Source organism: Lissotriton helveticus, chromosome 4_1, assembly GCF_964261635.1.
Source record: "Lissotriton helveticus chromosome 4_1, aLisHel1.1, whole genome shotgun sequence".
Taxonomy (NCBI): Eukaryota; Metazoa; Chordata; class Amphibia; order Caudata; family Salamandridae; genus Lissotriton; species Lissotriton helveticus.
Genome location: NC_136063.1, coordinates 6,396,079 through 6,412,324, shown reverse-complemented (window position 1 = coordinate 6,412,324; position 16,246 = coordinate 6,396,079). Strand labels below are relative to the sequence as shown.

Sequence of the window (16,246 nt, the reverse complement as noted above, 5' to 3'; positions counted from 1 at the left end):
CGACCATCTATGTATATAACTCTTCCTATGTGCGTTTGTACCGCCTTCTTTTGAGCTCCTGTGTGGGTATAAAAGACCCATGGTTCTTCTACTCCTTGTGCTACTTCATATACTGCCAATGTATGTTTAAACTCAAAGATTTGTTTGACTGTGAATGAATGTGGGAGAAAGAAGCGCGTGAACGAGTAAGAAGAGAGCAAGCTTTGGTAGAAAAAAACAACGCAAAAATCTCCATGCGAAAGCACTGGAACTGAAAAATAGAGAAATGAAGGAGATAAAAGAGAGAGAGGATAGAGAGCGTTGTTGACAGGTAAATGGCCAATACCCTGTCCAGCACCCCCTTTATCCACTACTTAATAAACTGCAGGACGATTCCATTTTGTTAGATCGTTCCCTGCCTCCATATACTTTTCCCTCTGCCCCGGACATTGATTCTGATGATGATATTTCTCCTTTAGATCAGGATCAGTTAGGATCAGATGCTCAGCGACAGACTCGCTCTTTTCGGACGGCTGAACATGCAGCCACTCTTAGATCTACTGCTCGCAAAACAGCCCGTGATAACATTTCTGCTTCAGATCTTGTAGCTGTTGTTCAACAATGGCAGGATAGAGAGCCGTTATATTTTTTAGAAATGTTTACCACAGAAGTAATTGCACGGTTTAGAAAGCATTCCACAGAGTTAGAGCCTGTTGATATAACAAACGATTATAAACAATTGCGTGACGGTCTTCTTCTCTCCTCTCAGGTGGCTGACTTAATTAGACGCATGGTTAAATTATGATCTGATGCATTCTGTTTGCGAGAGGAGAAAAAGGCAGCTGTTGCAGCTGAACAAGCAGTTCAGACCACCGTGCTTCAGGATGACACTCCAGGGACAGATAAGAATATTGTGGTTCATGGGAAACCCATGCGAGAATCCGCGCCTTTGTATGTCCCTCCCAGGGGTACGGGACCAGATAATGATGAAGATTCCACTGATGGGAAAGGTTATCTTGTTTATAATTGGGTTTATACTCCTAGGAGTAGAGTGGATGTCATGGCTCTTAAAGCTGCTTTGCCTGACCCGCGGAAAAATCTGGCCTCTTTTTATAAAGAAGTTGAAGGATCCATTAGTTCTTGTACTGTGACTTTATCTGATATTGATATGTTTTCTGGGCTTATTCTACCCCCTGATATGTGGAGGTCTATTCGTAAAGTAGATGATTATGCAACTTTTGGGGATATTTGGAAGGAACTAGAGAAGATAGATGTAGAAAGGGAACCCGCACAGAAAACACAACAAGAAATGTTAGATCTTCCAAAGACTGTACTAGTTAAATTGAAAACTCTTACTCCTCTAAGATAGATAGGACTGTGTTAGCATCCTTTAAGCAAAAGGCAGACAAATTGATCTCAGACTTCTTTACACATTTTAAGGAGGCATTCCCCGACTTTAGTGGCCAGACATTGACAGATGACACGGGCAGGCATCTGTTTGTCGATAAATTTGTTGCAAACATGTTGCCAGGAATAGCTAGTTGCCTAAAGGCCAGCGAAAGTTCATGAACCACATCTTCCTCAGTCTCTCTTTTGACTATGGGTCAGTATTACGAACATCAGGAATTGGAAGCAAAGGGCAATGAGGATAAAAAGAATAAAGAGTTAAAAACGAAGTTTATGTTAGCTCTGGCTTATGGTCCATCTTATGGAGGTGTTAGCAGAGGCGGACGTGCGTTGTATTGCCCGAGCACACCCTCTTATGCTCGGCCTACTCTGTCTTCTGATCAGTGCGCTTATTGTAAGAAGATTGGACATTGGGCTAATGAATGTCAAGAATTGCGTACTCAGCAGTATCAGCGTGGGTGGGGGAAAATCAGAAGCCGCCTGGGGTATTCAGGACATAGGGAAGGCATGGGTGATTGTGCCAGGTTTGAAACTGTTGCGCATACTCAGAATTCTTCTAATACTTTTGATAGAATATCAAATGCCTGAATATTTATCTTCTGATTTGAGGGATTCTGCGTATGCATAGGAATGCCTAGGATATGGTAAGTAATCAGTTGAAGTCCCAGTAGATCAGAAGGGTTCCTATGTTAACGCACATGTTTTGAGTTCTACTGATCGGTTTCTGGTTAATGCAGAAGCTACTCATAGTGCACTGTCTAAACAATTGGTTCCAAGGGCTCCCCTGTCTGGCTTAACATTTGCATTGATAGGTTTCGATGGGACACTTTCCCTTAGCCCACTGTCACAACCACTTGCATTTCATGTTGATAACATTTCTGCTCCATGTTAATTTTTGCTTTCTCCTAACACGCCGGACAATATTGTGGGTCTTGATATGCTCAAGTATTTTAGGGCTACAATACGTTGTTCCCCAGAAGACATGTGTCTTATTTTGAATGATAACTATCCTGTGGTTGAGAAGTCGTCTCATTAGAGAGGATATTGCTTTGGCTTCAATCCCTAATACTCTGTGGTTTACATCAGATACCGATGTAAGGCAAATGGTTATTCCCCTAGTGCATATTCACGTGAAGAAGGGCGCTTCATTACCTCTATTGTCTCAGTAAAGAATTTCTCGAGAAGGTGAAGACGCACTAATATGTATTGTCCATGATTTGATTGAAGTGGGGTAGTGGAAGAAGTCCCTTACAATATGTGCAATAGCCCTATCCTTCCCATTCTGAAGAAAGACACTGCTACTAAAATCTACAGGTTTATCATTTATTTGCGATAAGTTAATAAGACCGTAGTGCCTCAATACCCGGTAGTCTCTGACATCACGACACTCCTTACCATGGTTCCTCCGACAGCGACTACCTTTACTGTGATTGATTTGAAGAATGCTTTCTTCTCAATTCCTATTTGTTCGGCTTCACTTTGAATAATCGATCCTTTAGATTCTGTAGAGTTCCCCAAGGGTATACAGAGAGTCCTAGTATTTACAGCCAAGCATTGAAAAGACAGCTTGATTCTTTACCTGTGCCAACAGGGGTGTCTCCCATATAATATGTTGATGACATCTTGGTGGCAGCTGATACGCATGAACAATGTGAAGAAGGAACACTGTCATTGCTTTCATTCCTTGCATCACACCATCACAAAGTTTCTTGGAAGAAATTGCAGTATTGTAGACAGAAGGTTACCTATTTAGATCACCTTCTGTCTAAGGAGGGACGTGCACTTACACCAGACTGCATTCACGCTATTTTAGACACGCCAGTTCCCCGTACTCAGAAAGATGTTCGTGCATTCATTGGTCTTTCTTCTTTTTGTAGGCAATGGATCCCAGTCTTCTCATACAATGTTAATCCTTTGTTGGCTCTTCTGACTAAAGACACTCCAATTCCCCTTCCATGGATGACTGAATGCCAGAATGCTTTCTAACAGTTGTGTCAAGCTCTTTGTTCTGCTCCAGTATTAGGCACCCTGGATTACACTAAGATTTTTACATTCTATGTGCACGAGAAAGATGGTTGTGCACTTTCAGTTTTAGTACAGATACACAGTGACAAGCAGCGTCCTTGTGCATATTTTTCAACTATTCTCGATCCAGTTGCTCGTGCATTGCCTGGGTGTTTCCGTTCTGTTGCAGCAGCAGCTGTGTCCATACATCAGAGTGAAGGGATAGTATTGTCACATAGACTGTTTGTGTTAATACCCCATGCAGTTGATGCCCTTTTGAACCAAATCAAAATGCAGCAATTAACTAGTGACAATTTGTTGACAGGATACAAATTGACACTTTTGGCTCCTCATGTTGCCATATTCAGGGATGAATCAATCAATCATGAGTCACAAGAGCCTCATGATTGTATATTCCTTACTAAGGAACATACAAAGGGTTGTGTCGACTTGCAAGATACACCTCTCTCAAATGTTGATGGGAACTGTGGGTTGATTGGTCCTGTTTGAAATTACCAGATGGCACAACATCAGCTGCGTATGAAATCACAACACTTCGGACGGTAGTTGAGGCAGCTTGTATCCCACAGAAGTCAGCTCAGGTAGCTGAGCTAATAACCTTGACAAGAGCGTGTGAACTTAGTACTGACTTGTCTGTGAACATCTATACTGATAGCTGCTATGCTTTTGGAGTGGCTCACGATTGTGGGTTACTCTGGAAGGAAAGAGGCTTTCTTACATCCCATGGGATGCAAATAATGCATGGAGAATTGGTACAAAATCTTCTGACTGCTATGACATACCCGAAGAAAATAGCAATTGTTAACACAAGAAAATGACTGATAAAATAGGACAAGACAACGTCTTCGCAGAATACACAGCCCGGAAGCACATCTATGTATGTAGTGAAGTCACAGGCTGAAAGTTGGTATGATGCCTGGCAGGAAGTGCTAGACATGCAGAGATCTGCTTCTGCAGAAGAAATTGAGCAATGGTCTAAAGAGGGAATATTGGATGACGAGGGCTGTTGGAGAAATAAAGACATGACTAAGTGGAGACTTCCCACAGCCTATTTACATGGCACATGGGGAGGCACATGTTGGAGCCTCATCGATTACGAAATTGCTTACGCAAGTTTGGGAGCATCAGGAAATTGCCAGCACAGCTAAATAGATAGTGCAGTCCTGCCTAATTTGTCTCCAGTACAATCCTGGAAAGGGGAAACCAAACTCCTACAGGAGGGTTTGCTACACCAATTGTATCTTTTGAAGTCCTGCAAATGGATTATATCCAGCTTGAATGCTGTAATATTCTGAAATACATTCTGGTAGTGGTATGTGCCTTCAGTAAGTGGATAGAGGCGTACCCTACGGAAGATAATACAGCTCTTAATACAGCAAAGGTGCTTCTAAAGGAATTCTTCTCCAGATTTGGTGTTTGCAAACATTTGTGGAGTGACAACCGATCCCATTTTATTGGGCACGTTGGTGAGTATGTCCTGAAAGGATTAGGAATTAAGCAGAAGTTTCATGCTGCCTTCCATCCACAATCAGCAGGGCAAGTGGAGCGATACAATGCTACTGTCAAGCTTAAACTAGCTAAGATTCAGGCGTCCACATCTTTCAAATGGCCTGATGACCTAGCCTTGGTATTGTTGTCCATTAGATCAGTGCCACATTCACGATCTGCTCCTACACCGTATGAGGTGGTATTTGGAAGGCCTATGAATAATTGGAGGATTCCTTAAGCCACACCCCATGCATGATGTACCTTGTGTCTTGATGAGTGACTACCTGTCACAGTTGACTGATAGCTTGATTTCTATTCATCCACAGGTTTAAGAAACTCTTCCTGACAGGTCGAAAGGTGAAGGCCACGAACTACAGCCTGGCGATCATGTGATGATCTGGTCCTTCCAGAGATCGAGCAGTTTGGAACCTAGGTGGCATGGCCCAGAGCAAGCCCTCCTGGCGATGTGAACTGCCGTCCGAGTGACAAATAGGAGGAACTGGGTGCATTCTATGTACTGCAAGAAGGTGCAGTCTACCCTGGTGGCACTGATCGACCATCAAGACATTCTGGACACAGAGAGAGGACAAGCCGATCGCCTGAAGAACCTGAGGAAGTCTTCCCGGATGATACGATCCCTGGTGCATCTCGATATCAAGTGCGTCCCTGGAAAGAAACTTCATTGTTTAAAAAGACTGATTGAGCAACCGTCCTGGGTTAGAGAGAAACTGAGCTGAAAAGGGGGGGGGGGTCTTTTGTGTAGTGACACCTTTCTCAACCCTCAGTGAAGAAACCAACGGCTGCCCAGGACTTTAGAGCTCCAACTGCTTTGTTATTTCAACAATGAGATAAATATGCCTATGGAGAAGACATCAACTGCTGCGAGAATTTGTGACAAGATGATTATGTGTATGGTTGGGTTTACTGTCACTATGATCACTATGGCAGTGATAACTTGAGTTGTAGAGCAAGTGGCTCCTACTCAACGAATACTGACTGCCACTACTCCAGCACCAATTGAACACCACTATTTTACTCTTCCTTATCATGAGCAGATGCATAGACAGTCTTATCTGAACAACACGTTCATCCAGATGTTGCACCACACGCACAATGCTACGAACATTACTAACTGTTGGGTGTGTGGAATGATAACAGATCATCAGAAAAAGGGAGGAACACCTTTCATTCCTCTTCCATTCTCTCATAAGGGTTCTTGTCAAGCCTAGTTTGCACGTCTATTGGCTTCTGAGATGGCTAAAATTACTGATTTTGATGTAGGGGAATTTAACTCTTCTCTTAATAAAGCGTGTTATCCTGATGAGTAAGGTGATACCGTCTGCCACCGAACTCTAAGATCCCGTCTCCATAACGCAGGGATCCAAGGAAAGGCCTTGGACTGGATCACCTCATTCCTCTCAGACAGGACCCAGAGAGTCCGCCTCCCTCCCTTCCGGTCCACGGCAACCACAATCATCTGCGGCATACCCCAAGGCTCCTCGCTTAGCCCGACCCTCTTCAACATCTACATGAGCCCCCTCGCCTCCGTCGTATGCAAACACAACCTCAACATCATCACCTACGCCGACGACACCCAGCTGATCATCTCCCTCATCAAAGACCCAGCCACCGCCAGAATCAACCTCCAGGAATGAATGAGAGACGTCGCTGAATGGACAAAAGGCAGCTGCCTAAAGCTGAACTCACACAAGAAGGAGGTCCTCATCCTGGGACCATCGCAATTCACCTGGAATGACTCCTGGTGGCCCACTGTGCTGGGCTCCCACCGACACCCACGGACCACGCACGCAACCTGGGATTCGTCTTGGACTCCTCGCTCACCATGACCAAACAAGTCAACGCCATCTCGTCCTCATGCTTCAACACCCTGCGCATGCTCTGAAAGTTCTTCAGATGGATCCCCACCTAAACTAGAAGGACGGTCACCCAGGCGCTCGTCACCAGCCGGTTGCACTACGGAAACGCCCTATACGCAGGAACCACAGCAAAACTTCAGAAAAGACTCCAGCCCATACAGAACGCATCCGCACGCCTCATCCTGGACATCCACATAACCGCTCACCTGAAAGACCTGCATAGGCTCCCAGTCAACAAAAGAATCACATTCAGGTTCCTCACCCACGCACACAAAGCACTCCACAACTCCGGACCCGAATACCTCAACAGACGACTCACGTTCCACACTCCAACCCGCCAGCTCCACTCCTCCACCCTCGCCCTTGCCACCATCCCACGGATCCCCAGAACCACTACCGGAGAAAGATCATTCTCCTACCTGGCCGCCAAGACATGGAACTCACTCCCGCCCACCTACGTCTGACCCAGGACCACATCACCTTCAGGAGACACCTCAAGACCGGGCTGTTCGAAAAGTAGCAGCACCGCCCCCACTCCCCCCCAGCGCCTTGAGACCCTCATGGGTGAGTAGCGCGCTCTACAAATGTCTTGATTGATTGATTGATCCGCAAGCTAAAGGGACTGTATGGAAGATGGAGGAGTACCGAAGAGTAAATGCTTCTACACATTATGTTTACCCACATACTCAAACTGCTAAGGGTAATGGATCATTTGTGGTAGCTGTTACTAGAGCCCAAGCAGATTTATGTGTGAGTAGTGTTGGGAAAATTCCAATGGGGAGAAGTGAATGTACGTTAGTTCTGAACATAGGTGGTATAAATAATAGTAGCTTCATGTCTTCACATAATGCCTATGTTATATATGGAAATAAGGGATATTACCATCTACCTGTTGGATGGTCTGGAGTCTGCTATGTGTCCTTTTTATTGCCACCTGTATTTTTGGCTACTGCATCGTACCACAAAGACTCAAAACTGTTTAATGACATTTCCAAAAACATGTTTAAGAAAACAGCAAATCACGAGGAGGTGGAATCGACTGACACCGCACTGCTGCAATATGTTGATTTTAATTTGGGGCTGTTCTTCTTTGTTGGTGCTGCCTTGATCAGTAGGAAAATCAGACGTTTGACACGGGTCGTAGCGGCTGTGACCAACCAGACAGCTTTGTCACTCAGAAATATCACAGAGGAACTACAGTTTGTGAGGATTGTGGCACTCCAAAACCGTATGGTCCTGGACGTGGTCCTGGCTGATCAAGGTGGTGCACGTCGCATCATCGGAAGTAGTTGCTGCGTGTACATTCCAGATTATGCCCCTTCAGTTTTTGATGCGATCCCTAAATTGCATAAGATTGCTGCTGAGATTCCCCCTGATACTGGCACTTTGACTTTAGCCAGCTGGTTATGGACATTGTTTAGTATGCAGCAAAATAATGTCCAACGTGTGCTAGACAAAGAAGTTGATGAAATGATGCAGATTGATGTACATGAGGTACACTTAGTCTCTCCTAGATTACAGAGGTCTTCAGCAAAGTCTAAAAGGGTAGTCTGTAGAAATTTGGCAGAGATCGCTGTTAGCATTTATCTGAAGCCATCCTGTTTCCAGCAGCCATCTTGTCTGATCATGTGCTTGCCATGTGCTCTTTCCTTCTTCGCTGTTGCTTGCCCTTGTGCTTTTCTCAAGAACTAGGTATACTTAGCCCCTGCTACTCTGCACATGCTCAGAAGAGTCTGTACCTGCCCATGCACCTGCTCTAGTCTGTTACTGTCCGGCTGTTTTAACTGAGGTCAGCAACTCATGGCCCCTCCTGCTTTGTTGACTATGCATTTTCTCTATGACCATCTATGTTTGTAACTCTTCCCATGTGTGCTAGTACCGCCTTCTTTTGAGCCCCTGTGTGGGTATAAAAGACCCATGGTTCTTCTACTCCTTGTGCTACTTCATATACTGCACAATGGTGTTTTGTGAATGTAGTTCCACCTTATAAAGTTTAATACATTGTTTTCTTGATATTTCAGCTTCTGTGCCAACTTCTAGTTATTAGTTTGAGGACTTGTGTGCAGAGAAGGGCGAACCCCTGGCACCGGTAGGCCTTGCTGAAGTCTACTTCTGCAAGTCCTGGATTTTGAATCTTTTGCTGAAGGTAAAGATGGAGTTGAGTGTGTATCTTGCTTTTTGCATGCGTCGAGACTAGTTAGGTGAGACCGATGTTGTTCAGATTCTCCAGGAGTGGGATGGAGTTTGCATCATTGTGGTCGTCAATGTGGAAGTTGAGGTCGCCGAGTAGAAATCATCGGTGTAAGTCAATTACTATGGGGCCTATGAGGTTGTTGATGGGATCGGAGAATAGTGCTCATGTCCCGGTGGTTTGTAGGGAAAGGTGACTCTTATCATGGTGTGTAATAGGAAGTTGAGGTGTTCCATGAGAGATGTATGGTCATTGTTGGCAATGGTACATCTGATAGGTTCCTTGCAGATGATGGTGATGCCTCTGCCTCCTTTGTTGGTGAGGTCATGGTGTTTCATCTTGCAGCCTTCAGGAGTGGCAGTTGTGATATCGGTGTTTGAGGAGGGGTTGAGCCATGTTCAGTGATAAAGGCACCAGGCCAGATTCACAGAAGTAATCTTAGACGAAAATCTAACTTTACGACTTTCGGTATTCACAAAGGGTATTTACGAGTAGTAAAGTTAGACTTTTGGTCTAAGTTAGACCTTTGGTCTAAACTTTAAACAAATGTCTAACTTTACTACTCGTAAATGCTCTTTGTGAATACTGTAAGTCATAAAGTTACACTTTCATCTCAGATTACTTCTGTGAATTGAGCCCAACGTCTGTGGAGAGGGTGGTGATGATGTCTCAGATTTCCGTGGCTTGTAAGCTCAAATTAAGTATTTCTCTTGTGATGGTTGAAGATTGGTCTTTTGGGGATGTTTGGAGGGAACTAGAGAAGGAATCAAGGTATGGCAAATGAGCAATTGCAATTACATGAGTCAATGTCCTTTCCTTGAAGCTTTTAACACCCAGAGATGATCAAAGAGACGTCTGAAAGGAAATTAGACAAGCATTCCATATTTGTCACACAGAAACGCTGCTATACATTGGTGTGGTAACTCTCCCCATCCCAGCCCACACACAGGCAGGGAGCCCACTGCAAACCAGTGCAGGATTTACAAATACCACCGCTCTCAGCGACTATGACATGAGAAACATGCAGGCAAGAAATAGAGATAAACATGCAAACCGCACAGCCACCTCATCAATCAAGAGGACCACAGAACAGGGGAGGGGGGAATCTATAGTGGGAGGTGGACACAAACACGGTCTATGTCAACAGGGTCTTTGGAACCCTGGGTTCATTAATGTTCTCTGTCAGGGGGCAGAGATGCCTCGGACTGGGAGGAGTAAGAGGAAGATGCTGGGGTAACTGCACTCATGACATTATATTGCAATGCTTTAAACTGATTCTTTGAAATAGATTTAGCTGACACAGCAGTGGCAGTTTATACCCAGTCACATCTCATGGACTCGTACCCACTGTGCAACCGACAGCCTTATCTGCCTAATCCTTAATAAGGGGGCTAGCATATAGAACCTCCGGGCCCTTCCTGAAGTAGTGCACACGGCTGACCCACTTATGGGATAGGAGGGGTTTCAGCCAGCAAAGGGTTCAGATGCCCTGGAAGAGGGGATCTGAGGTGATTCCCAGTCATGGAATATTAGGGACAATTCAAGCTAGGATTGTGGTGTAATGGTGCTCTAGGACAGTATGTTAAAGTTGGGGCACTGCAGTGGAAAAAGTTGACATGTGCCTCAGTGGTGGAGGACAAGAGCTGTAAGGAAGGGATGAGATGCATTGACAGAGCTGCGTGTGTCCCGGTGGTGGAGTAGCAGAGCTGCGTGTGTCCCGGTGGTGGAGTAGCAGAGTTGCATGTGTCCCGGTGGTGGAGTAGCAGAGTTGCATGTGTCCCGGTGGTGGAGCAGCAGAGCTGCAGCTGCAAGACAGGGATGAGATGCATGGACAGAGCTGTGTGTGTCCTGGTGGTGGAGCAGCAGAGCTGCAGCTGTAGGGAAGGAAGGAGATGCATGGACAGAGCTGTGTATGTCCTGGTGGTGGAGCAGCAGAGCTGCAGCAGTAGGGAAGGAAGGAGATGCATGGACAGAGCTGCGTGTGTCCCGGTGGTGGAGTAGCAGAGCTGCAGCTGCAAGACAGGGATGAGATGCATGGACAGAGCTGCGTGTGTCCCGGTGGTGGAGTAGCAGAGCTGCAGCTGGAGGGAAGGGATGAGATGCATGGACAGAGCTGCGTGTGTCCCGGTGGTGGAGCAGCAGAGCTGCAGCAGTAGGGAAGGAAGGAGATGCATGGACAGAGCTGCGTGTGTCCCGGTGGTGGAGTAGCAGAGCTGCAGCTGCAGGACAGGGATGAGATGCATGGACAGAGCTGTGTGTGTCCCGGTGGTGGAGCAGCAGAACTGCAGCTGTAGGGAAGGGATGAGATGCATGGACAGAGCTGCGTGTGTCCCGGTGGTGGAGCAGCAGAACTGCAGCTGTAGGGAAGGGATGAGATGCATGGACAGAGCTGCGTGTGTCCCGGTGGTGGAGCAGCAGAGCTGCAGCTGCAAGACAGGGATGAGATGCATGGACAGAGCTGTGTGTGTCCCGGTGGTGGAGCAGCAGAGCTGCAGCTGTAGGGAAGGAAGGAGATGCATGGACAGAGCTGCGTGTGTCCCGGTGGTGGAGCAGCAGAGCTGCAGCTGCAAGACAGGGATGAGATGCATTGACAGAGCTGTGTGTGTCCTGATGGAGGAGTAGCAGAGCTGCAGCTGTAGGGAAGGGATGAGATGTATGTACAGAGCTGCGTGTGTCCCGGTTGTGGAGCAGCAGAGCTGCAGCTGCATGGCAGGGATGAGATGCATGGACAGAGCTGTGTGTGTCCCAGTGGTGGAGTAGCAGAGCTGCAGCTGTAGGGAAGGGATGAGATGCATGGACAGAGCTGTGTGTGTCCTGGTGGTGGAGCAGCAGAGCTGCAGCTGCAAGACAGGGATGAGATGCATGGACAGAGCTGTGTGTGTCCCGGTGGTGGAGCAGCAGAGCTGCAGCTGTAGGGAAGGAAGGAGATGCATGGACAGAGCTGCGTGTGTCCTGGTGGTGGAGCAGCAGAGCTGCAGCTGTAGGGAAGGGATGAGATGTATGTACAGAGCTGCGTGTGTCCCGGTGGTGGAGCAGCAGAGCTGCAGCTGTAGGGAAGGGATGAGATGCGTGGACAGAGCTGTGTGTGTCCCGGTGGTGGAGCAGCAGAGCTGCAGCTGTGGGGAAGGGATGAGATGTAAGGACAGAGCTGTGTGTGTCCCGGTGGTGGAGCAGCAGAGCTGCAGCTGGAGAGAAGGAATGGGATGCATGGACAGAGCTGTGTGTGTCCTGGTGGTGGAGCAGCAGAGCTGCAGCTGTAGGGAAGGGATGAGATGCATTGACAGAGCTGCGTGTGTCCCGGTGGTGGAGCAGCAGAGCTGCAGCTCTAGGGAAGGGATGGGATGCATTGACAGAGCTGCGTGTGTCCCAGTGGTGGAGTACCAGAGCTGCAGCTGGAGAGAAGGGATGAGATGCATGGACAGAGCTGCGTGTGTCCCGGTGGGGGAGCAGCAGAGCTGCAGCTGTAGGGAAGGGATGGGATGCATGGACAGAGCTGCGTGTGTCCCGGTGGGGGAGCAGCAGAGCTGCAGCTCTAGGGAAGGGATGGGATGCATTGACAGAGCTACGTGTGTCCCAGTGGTGGAGTAGCAGAGCTGCAGCTGTAGGGAATGGATAAGTTGCATGGACAGAGCTGTGTGTGTCCCGGTGGTGGAGCAGCAGAGCTGCAGCTCTAGGGAAGGGATGAGATGCATGGACAGAGCTGTGTGTGTCCTGGTGGTGGAGCAGCAGAGCTGCAGCTGTAGGGAAGGGATGAGATGCATGGACAGAGCTGTGTGTGTCCCGGTGGGGGAGCAGCAGAGCTGCAGCTGTAGGGAAGGGATGGGATGCATGGACAGAGCTGTGTGTGTCCCGGTGGGGGAGCAGCAGAGCTGCAGCTCTAGGGAAGGGATGGGATGCATTGACAGAGCTACGTGAGTCCCAGTGGTGGAGTAGCAGAGCTGCAGCTGTAGGGAATGGATAAGTTGCATGGACAGAGCTGTGTGTGTCCCGGTGGTGGAGTAGCAGAGCTGCAGCTGCAAGACAGGGATGAGATGCATGGACAGAGCTGTGTGCATCCTAGTGGTGGAGTAGCAGAGCTGCAGCTGTAGGGAATGGATAAGTTGCATGGACAGAGCTGCATGTGTCCCGGTGGTGGAGTACCAGAGCTGCAGCTTTAGGGAATAGATGAGATGCATTGACAGAGCTGTGTGTGTCCTGGTGGTGGAGTACCAGAGCTGCAGCTGTAGGGAAGGGATGAGAGGCATGGACAGAGCTGCGTGTGTCCTGGTGGTGGAGTACCAGAGCTGCAGCTGTAGGGAAGGGATGAGAGGCATGGACAGAGCTGCGTGTGTCCTGGTGGTGGAGTACCAGAGCTGCAGCATGGAAAGACTCTTAAGGGCCGATGTAGGAACATTAAGAACAATCATTTCCAAATAGTGTTTTTTTTCTAAATCGATATTTGGTAATCACCATTCTTAATATATGAACCATTTATTTTTTAATTAGCGATTCCTAGTGGGTTACAAAGAGACCTTTTGCATGAATATTAATGAGGTAGGTCACAATTCACGATCCATTCGGAACGGCGGCCATCACAGGGATGGTGGCCTGCTGAGGGATACTGATGGGATGCCTTTTTTTTTTATAAAACTCGAAATAGGAGGTATTTACCACATGCTGTAAATTCCTCTCCCTGAGGAAATGAGAGAACTGTGGGTGGCGAAAAAGAGATTTCAACCAGAGAGTGCATATTAAACAATCACCATCAGGGGTGACACGGATAAGCAGCAGAGCATGCTGAAGGTCACACAGGAGATTGGGATAGAGCCAAGCATGGCATGAAGGGTGCCCTGGCATCTACATTTCACAAACCCTGTCTTTGGCTCGTGAGACTTACCTCTTGTAGAGTTCTCGAGACCTTGCACGCAGTGAGTGACATCAGTGGGGCAAAGTCTGTAAATACCGGAGCAGGTGGTAGTGCCCACAGAGAAGCACTTCTCGCAAAGTAGGCAATTCACTGAAACGAAAAATAGTCCTTATTTTCTAAATTTCTGTACATAATGTTTTTAATTGAAATAAAATTCAAATCTGACAAAGAAAATTCGCAAAGTCTCTCGTTCCAAAGCAGAAACTATAACATATTCCCACTGAAATGATTCAACAAAGAATAATCAATAGAGAAATTAAGGTGTCCAACGTCTGACCCAGGAGGGCTGTCTCTTCCGGAGAGGTGTCAGCAGGACATCAGTGGACATCGCCATGAACCATGCCTTTTGCCTTTATTTCTTGTCATGAAGGCGACTGGTGAGTTTGGTTTCATAGCTCAAAGCCCTGCTCTCACTGGGTTCACAATTACAACACGTGTTGTCAAGTTAACAGTCCCAGACTTTCAAGAGGGCCGGGTTTAGCGCTGATGGCACCCGGTGTAACAATGTTTGTTGACGCCGCCCCCGTGACCACCTCTGCCACGGATCCGCTCACTTCCACCCTTTAATAGCGCCCCTCAAGTCCCCAGAACCGCTCTCTCTCAGATGCATTTCATTAGTTTTATAGCGCCGCTCATACCAGTGTAGGGTGTCAGAGCACTTTACATCGCATTCACATTACACAGAGACAAACAATCATATGTGTGTAAATCAGCGTATAGGAAATGTTACATAAGACAGAGGACTACAAGGTGTAGGAGTGACATTTCATCCGTACTGGTAGGCAGTATAGTTTAAGAGTGCTTGGTCTGGAGAAGCACAATCGTAGAATTTATAATGTAACACCATGTTTGGGGGTTCTTTTTAATAATAAGAATAAATGTCTCCTCTTCTAAAGAGGAGGATTGTCGCCCTACTGCTCAAAAGGAAAGATAAAATGATAATAACAAATCTTCGAGTGGGTTGGGGCTGGTCAGAGCAGGGGAGGAGTGGTTTGCACTCCCTAAGTGCGCATAATTGCTTGCAGAGCCATCCATTCCCCGTCTTAGCGCGGATCCACGACGCTCAGGCCATTCACAACACTGCATTGCAGGGGTGCCTGCGTTGTTGCAAAGCAGCCTTTTGTGCACCAGCGCAATAAAAGGGGACAGGATTGCACAATTACTGCCATTTTCTTTTGACGTAGAGCAGCACAGCAGGAAGGCTTGCAGCGCTGCACTGTGCCAAAAATAAGGAAATGAGGCCCACAGTGCCTCCACCTGAAATCAGCGCCTCGTACGGTGGCATTGTTCGCACCACCCTAGATCTGGCCCTGACTTTCAAACCCCCACTCCCCACTGTAATTCAGCACCTAGAACTTGCAGAAATATGGCAGATGGCAAATGTATGATCAATACTGGGATATAAATATTTTGGTGCTTGTTGCATCGAATTCTACATTTATTTGCCCATTCCTAGGACCAGATGTTTAAAGGTGCTGTAGATTAGACCCCTGGAGCCCTGTATTATTTCAGGAGCAATAAATAGCTCAGTCTGAGTCACTAATTACAAACAGGGTTTTACATTTTCTTCTTGAATTACAAGCTGTGTGATAACTCCTGCACCCCCACTATTTCCCCAGATAGATTCTGGCAGGTTAGGCCTGTCCAAATATATATGGAAGAGAGAAGTCTGAAAAAATGTCAAGCCATGCAGATGTTTGCTCTTTAAATATTGGTTCTACCCACCCAGCCTCACAGGTAAGAATTAAGTTGTAAAGCATGGAAGAGATAGCAAGAGGCAGGAGATGAAATATTGTGTCTGAGTGGAAGAGAAAAGAAGATGATGGGTGAACGACTGGTCAGCACGCCACAAATGCTACCCATGGGTATCGGACAATATACATGAGCGGTCACCTAGCATAAGTCAGAGAGTCCTAATAGATCCCACAGAGATTTTTTGACTACTATCTTTTAACAGGGGATCCGAGCTCCCACCACCAACAAATCACCAACAAGAAAAACTACAACACCTACATGTTGGGCAAAATATGAGGCGCAGACTTTAAGGGGGAACTACGCCAAGCAGAAAGCTGAATGTTAACTAGACACCACCCACCCAAGCTCAGATCAGTCTGAGGTGCCATCCAGGAAGGACCCTCACTGCTGGACAAGGAAGGGACATGCAAGTCTATGCAGTGCTGGGGGGGTCTCCAGTGATGTATCCTGCCATTAGGAGTCATATAAGACCATAGTTATCAAGAGTTGGTTACTTTTGCAACCCTTGAAATGTGATTTATCAAGCCATGCAAGGCCACATTGTGTGGCTCTAAGGGTCTTGATGAATCCAAAGAGATATAATGCTGCATCGCGTAACTCTGCCCCAGAGAGGTATTC

General features: G+C 47.1%; 1 protein-coding gene across 1 annotated transcript in view; it reads right to left on the bottom strand.

Moving 5' to 3' along the window:
- LOC144826872 (phospholipase A2 inhibitor and Ly6/PLAUR domain-containing protein-like) overlaps window positions 1-13,523 on the bottom strand; it is a 36,173-nt gene extending 22,650 nt beyond the window's left edge. The window contains exon 1 of the mRNA XM_078685331.1: window positions 13,517-13,523. Within this exon, the coding sequence (XP_078541457.1) occupies window positions 13,517-13,523 (7 nt within the window). The remainder of the gene's footprint in view (window positions 1-13,516) is intronic.
- Window positions 13,524-16,246: the final 2,723 nt, after the last annotated feature.